The sequence below is a fragment of the Rhinopithecus bieti genome, unplaced genomic scaffold (assembly GCF_001698545.2).
Source record: "Rhinopithecus bieti isolate Rb0 unplaced genomic scaffold, ASM169854v2 scaffold_14174, whole genome shotgun sequence".
Classification (NCBI taxonomy): Eukaryota; Metazoa; Chordata; class Mammalia; order Primates; family Cercopithecidae; genus Rhinopithecus; species Rhinopithecus bieti.
This window is the reverse complement of record NW_016807844.1, coordinates 19,453-26,400: the sequence shown is the minus strand read 5'-3', so window position 1 is coordinate 26,400 and position 6,948 is coordinate 19,453. Positions and strand designations below refer to the sequence as shown.

At 34.0% G+C, this 6,948-nt stretch overlaps 1 protein-coding gene across 1 annotated transcript in view; it reads left to right on the top strand.

The window, feature by feature from the left end:
- Positions 1-1,601, top strand: part of DPP10 (dipeptidyl peptidase like 10) — a gene marked incomplete at its 3' end in the record, with an annotated part of 621,968 nt that extends 620,367 nt beyond the window's left edge. The window contains exons 18-19 of the mRNA XM_017883864.1: positions 1,326-1,424; positions 1,532-1,601. Coding sequence (XP_017739353.1) covers positions 1,326-1,424; positions 1,532-1,601 — 169 coding nt within the window. The remainder of the gene's footprint in view (positions 1-1,325; positions 1,425-1,531) is intronic.
- Between the last annotated feature and the right edge of the window lie 5,347 nt (positions 1,602-6,948).

The window sequence follows — 6,948 nt, the reverse complement described above, 5'->3', positions numbered from 1 at the left end:
AAGCTAGAAAAGAAATTCCTGAACTTCATGAATGGTATCTGTAAAAATAATACAGCTGACATCATGCTTAATGGTGAAAGAATGATTCTTCTCCCTGAGAACTGGGAGAGTCAAGAATGTTTGTTCTCACTCCTTCTGTGCGACATTGTAGTAGAGGACTTAGCCAGTAAAATGGGTAAGACAAAGAATTTTATGCAGTAAAACTGTGTTTATTTGCAGAAGACATACCGTGTAAAAAACAAAAAATAAGGAAACAAAAATTGTGGAATATACACACCTATAAACTATTGAAAACAAGTGAATTTATCATGGTTACAGCTGTAGGCCAATATGCAAAATTCAACTATTTCATCAACGAAAATGCAAGATTTGAGTATTTTTAAAATGCTGTTTAAAGTAAGGTCAAAATATCCATAGAGTATCTATGAATAAATCTAATAAAAATAAATGCCTCCTCTATAAATCTATATAATATTGCTGGGAGAAATTAAAGACTCAAATTTCCACACAGACATATATGTGTGTGTATATACACACAGCATGTACACATCGATATATATGTATACAGTATGTACACATATGCAAACATGTATGTGAGTGTATATATATATTTATGGATTAGAAGGTTCACTATTTTTATGATGTAAAGTCTCTCCAAATAGATCTACAAATTTAATACAATACATGTACATCAAAATTCCAGCAAGTACTGATGTCCACTTCATGTTTTATCAAATGTTTTCATGTTTCATTTTTGATATTTGTCTATTACTGTATTTTCAAGGTCATTACTCTTTTCTTCTGCAGTGCCTAATGTTTTATTAATCTCACCCAGTGTATTTTTCATCTTAGGTCATATAATTTTCATGTATTTCAGATTCTGCAGTTTTTATTTTTAGAAATATATAATATGCTCATGCTTTTTCTACCTTATTAAACACTTGAACTGCAGTCCAGGTGTCCTCATCCTGTGTTTCTGTATGCCTTTTAATTGGTATAGGTACCTAGATATTGTGAATCTCAACTCATTTGGTGTTAGATAATCTTGTATTTTACTAAAATATTCTTAAGCAGGTTAACAATATGATCAGATTTGCATTTTAAAAATGTAAATGATAAATTTAATAAAGAAGCAAATGAAAAAAAATTACTGGCATAATGAAGCTCACTTAGAAAACTGTTGTAGTAACTCAGAAGAGAAATGAGGAGTTAATCAGCACAGTGCCTGCCAAATGGTAACAACTGGATAATTTTTTGTTGTGTCACACTGATTCTTGTTTAATGAATAGGAGTTAGCTATTTACACTACCTTTTTTGGTTTACAGAATATTTTATATTGGAAAGCAATACTATGCTGAAGGAAGCTATCCTGAAGAAGAAAATAGTAAAGCCGGAAGTTAAAATCCTTCATATTGACGACTATGGTAAAGTTTTGTGCATGCTATGTTATTCAAGAACAACTTTCTCTGCGTCTTATAGTTTTACCTGTAAATGACTCTCCATCTTTAATATTTTGCTCTTTCTTTAAAAGAACTTCCTTTACAGTTGTCCCTTCCCAAAGATTTTATGGACCGAAACCAGTATGCTCTTCTGTTAATAATGTAAGTATTTTATTTGTTTTTGAAATAAAGGAATATAAAGATTTTCTATTTTTATGTCTCACATGACAACATTTGATTCAATAAACAAGAGAAGTCCTATGTGTGTAGTTAACCAGGGCAGCTGTCTGTTGTCTAAATTCCTCTAGAAATCCATCACTAAATCATCTGTAAGAATATGTAATTTTTTTGAACTTCTTGCATCCCACATGGAGTTTGGTGCTACCACCAGGAATAGTGACACAGCATAGTTTGATTTCTGGGTGTCTGCTTAGCAGTTAGTCAAGTCCTGGGCTCTTTATCAGTTGTTTCTGCAACACTGAGGAACATGTAATTCCACTGCTAAAACAATGGGTTATGTTTGTATCACTCCTGTCAGTTTTTCCTCCTGGATACATGGCCTGCAGTAAGCTGCTCTCATGCTCAGAAAACTTGACTCAAGGTTTTTTTTTTAATCTTGAAATTGACTTTGAAATTAAATATCTTTATACATGTTGTAAGGCTATGTCATGACTGTATAGTATTATGCACCGAGTCCCCTAATATCTAATACATAACTAACTTGATATTGATTTAGCATTGCATTTCTGAGAGTTATAAGTTATTTCCCCTATTAATATGCTCAGGTGGCATATTGATATAATAGTGCTTAAAATTGCCTAAAATTATATCTTTAGATATAATATTTAGAAATAGTAAATACGAAAATAATATTGCTTATTATGATCCCTGAATATAGTGGATAAGTATTCAGTCTGTGGAATCGGATTTCCTGGGTTCAATTTCTAGTTTTGCCATTTCTTAGCTGTGTGTCCTTGGGTAAATTCCTTAACCTCTTACAAGGCTAAGTTTATCTAAACATAAAATAAGCATTACGATACAACCTGTGTTCTAAGACTGCCTTGCAGATGGGGTGAAATACAGCATATAAAGTCCCTTAAACAGTGTCTAACACATACGATTCTTATAATTATTGGGGTGATAATTCTTTTTTGTATAGATGGCATTTTTTTTTATTTAGATATTTTAATATATACAAGCAATTTGTCCCTTTATTTTAACAAACCACATAATACAGAAAGAATATAATATTTATTTTTCTCTCTGACTCCAGTGTTCATTTCTAATTCTAATTATTGAGTTTTGTGTAGTTTCTCATATCCAAACTTTTCTCCTTTCTCCGTAAGAGCCAGAAAGTTTCTGAAAGTTTTTTGTTTGTTTGTTTGTTTGTTTGTTTGTTTGTTTGTTTTTGAGACAGAGTCTCGCTTTGTCACCCAGGCTGGAGTGCGGTGGCGCGATCTCGGCTCACTGCAAGCTCCGCCTCCCGGGTTCACACCATTCTCCTGCCTCAACCTCCCAGTAGCTGGGACTACAGGTGCCTGCCACCACGCCCGGCTAATTTTTTTGTATTTTTAGTAGAGACGGGGTTTCACCGTGTTAGCCAGGATGGTCTCGATCTCCTGACCTCGTGATCCGCCCGCCTCGGCCTCCCAAAGTGCTGGGATTACAGGCGTGAGCCACCGCGCCCGGCCTGAAAGTTCTTAATGTCTCTCTAAGGAAGTTCTTATTTGATGTTTCTTGATTGCATTTTTTTCTCGTCTTTTTTACCTGTTTTTTCCTATTCCATTTTAACTGTATGTATGATTTACTGAGGAAAAATGTTTAAGGCACTAAAACGAGACAAAAAGAAAAAAATCAACGGCATCTTCTATCTTAGTCACGTCTCCCTTTGGTAAAAGGAAATACTCTTCTGATTCACTGAAAAATTTTCTCAAGGAAAGGGACATCCCTCAGGCACATCCTAGGCATCCGTCAGTATGTGATGACCTTCAAATTGGAAAATAAAAGAACTGACTGCCCTTGAAACATGACATTTATGCAGACGAATGTGTAGATAATTATGCTGACTTGGTATCCACTTGCTCTAGGGCAGTGTCACACATGGGGAGAAAACCAAATAAGAGTTAACAGAATCTCTTTGTTTTCTGAAACAGATAAGCTAACTGGCTCATCTTGGCATCAGACTTGTGTTTTGTTCTGGTTGATTTTTAGTTTATAAGAGGAATATAAGAACCTACACAAGAAACCAATTTGAAGACTTGTCTTATTGGCAAGGCCTACTTGGGTCTTTTTTGAGAAGTAGGATTTTGGAGCAAAATGCTGGTTTTGGACTCAGGTAGGACTGGGTTCAAATTGTAGCGCTGAGATTTAACAATACATTGCTGAATTTTTCTAATCTTCTCTTACCTTACAAATAAACTGGAGAAAATAACATGGGATAATATTTATATTTAAATATATTACCATAGTGTTTGGTAGAGCATAAACACTTGCAAATAGTCTTTAATAAATCATAAGCAGAATCATAATTATTATTAGGATGGTACAAAAGTAATTGCAGTTATTATAAATGGCAAAAGTATAAGTAGTTACATTACTTATAAATGGCCAAAACTGCAATTGCTTCTGTGCCAAACGAATATGGAAATAGTATTTTAAAGTATTTAATTTGATTAATATAAATATTTAATGTATAATTTAATGCTCATAAAGTTGTTCAACAGACAGACACTACTAAAACAGATAAAATAGTGCAATCAGACCCATAGAATTTACTTTGCTACTTTTTTGGTTGATACAGGAAGAATGAAAATGAATATTAAATCATTTCTAGTTATTTCAGTATATATTGTTTATACTAAATATTAATTGACATTATCCACACTTGGGTTTTAGAGGAAAATTATCAAAAGCTTTGCAGAATGTGACTTACAAAATCCAAAATGAGGATTTCTTCTTTAAAAATTTATACTTACAATATGATCTATTCTTTTAAATTTGCATGATTATTTCTAAAATACTATCTTGGAAACATATAAGGGTCAGAATAGCAAAAGCAGAAAGTGTTTTTTAAGAATTTAGAAAACTGCCCATAAGTTAAAGCCATATTTTTTCTCAAGCTTAAAAACTGTTTTCAGTGACACATTGACTGTCCCATTCTAAAAGTAATATTAGTAATTTTTTCATAAATGAACAATTAGACAGACAGTGATGAATAATAGAGTGACTATTATTTAAATGAGTCTAAGAGTCATTCAGTGATTTTGGTGTCAGTACTTTATTGCTATTTTTGTGCCGTATATCTGGTAGCCAAAAGAGTATGAGCCATTTCTTGATCTGTAGAGATGGGTGTACATCCAAGGAATTATATAATGAATTCATGAGTTAGAGTCAAGTTGCAGCAAGCACCTGAGGGGCTGCAAGAAAGATTGCCCTGGAAGAAAGTGGCCTCAGGCAATTTGGAAACCCAGTTCTGCTCAATCTTCATTATGGATCTGGAAAAGAAATGGTCCTCTGACCTCCCTTGGTTGGGTTTTGAAACTCAGACTTAATCTCGTAACATTTAAAATGTAAGTGAATCAAAGATCAATGTCAATGTCACATTAAAAAGAGTATTTGGGATGGAGTACATACCACATAAATATTTTTCCTGTATAATGTTTCTACTGTAATGGAAAATCTAAGAAGCATTGGCACCACAGTTGGATCTCAGTGACCTGAGTTTGCTGCGGTCTCTATGGAGTCATGATCCCCTTTTCTGAATAACTCCTCCAATTCTCCCTTCAACTGCCTACTTGTTTTACTCCTGCCTTTCTGTTTAACATTATAGGGAGCCCTTAAGGACCCAGAGTCCTTATTCATTTTAAAACTTATTCTAGACACATCTATATTCATTCCAGCTCTGATAACCTCATACTGTTCTTTTAAAATATTATTCTTACTTCCTACTCTTGTGTGTGTAATTTAATACCATACACATCTACCACGTTGGTTTTACGTATGAGAAGCCATGTTAATGGCTATGGGGAGATAACAAGATTGCAAGCTTCTTAAAGTCTGTAATAGTTATTTGGGTGTGTTCAGTCTATCTCCACAATGCCTAATACACAGAACTAACTGACTATCCTGTAATTACCAAATAGTGCCAAGACTGAAGGTGTTGTGGAAAATGCCCTGCAGTTGTAGACGTTCATTTGGTAAATAAATAAATATGAATCTAATATGCTTAGATTCTCGTAAAAGCAATCTAGAAAGTTGTATTGTTATTAAAAAACAAGGGATTTTTTGTTTTGTTTTGTTTTATTTTGGTCCCTCTGAAGACGAGCAGCATCAACTCAGGAGTTTAGTTCAGTACCAAAGGCCCATCATCTCTTCCCATTTTCTACTTTTCTTACTCAAGTTATCTTGCCACACTCATTAAAGGTCTAATAAAGGAGGCAGTAAATGTTCAGCAAATTATATTAACTTTCAGAATGCAACATATGCTATCATGCCTCCATGACTTTCTTTCCTTTCTCTGAATTCACCTTCCTTGAAATACCAAGAAATTCATGGTCATCCATCAAATCTTATCTTCCTAGAGCTTTCTTCTATTCTCCTCCTCTGTCAGCCTATGGATCAGGTCATTGTAACTCAAGAACATTATTCATTTTATCTAGAGTCTCATCACTGAATATTCTGTGTATCAGAATCCTATAATTTGGTCATCTCGGTAGAAGTGATCTGTTTTCTATATAACTATTCTTTGAACAGCGTGATATAAGTAACTGATCCATTCACAGTGAGGGACTATATTCAGTTATTCATATCCAACGGTCAAGATAACATCATTGCTGGTCTGTTATATGCACATTTCATTTCCTCAAACAACTTGAATATTGTTCAATATTGTAATTAGCATCAAGCTTCAGATCAGTCAGACATTCTATCTGGATGATTTAACTCTAACCTGCTATACTATTCTCCACTTACACTTGCTTTTCTTTAGTTTATTGCTTTTTGCTCTCTGTCTCTTTTAGTTGCTTTACCACACTGTTGCTGAGAGTGTAGCCCTCCTATCTAAAATCCTCTCATTATTCATTCATCATTGATTAAATATCTGCATTTTCCCTCACACTACGTAACAGTCTTCATGATATATTTTCTATTTTTCTCTTCATTTTTATCTCACACCAGCCACCCCAAAAGAGAAATCCCATCCTTTAGATAGACTACTTTATTCTGGGGATCACCACCACTTCAATCATCACTTGTGTTTTCACAGTTTCCCCAGTGCCCTGAGTTTGCCTGCCCACCTGGAGAAGTTCTATTAAGACTTCCAGACACACTTCCAGATAACTTTATGCACACCACTATTATAAACATATAACCATACCAGATTACAATATTTACTTTGCTTTCTCTTCTGTTAAACTGCCAATTCCTTTTGAATTGTTTTGCCATAATGCACTACCTGGAGCATTATTTGATAGAATAAATGAATGAATATATGAATACATCAATGAATAAG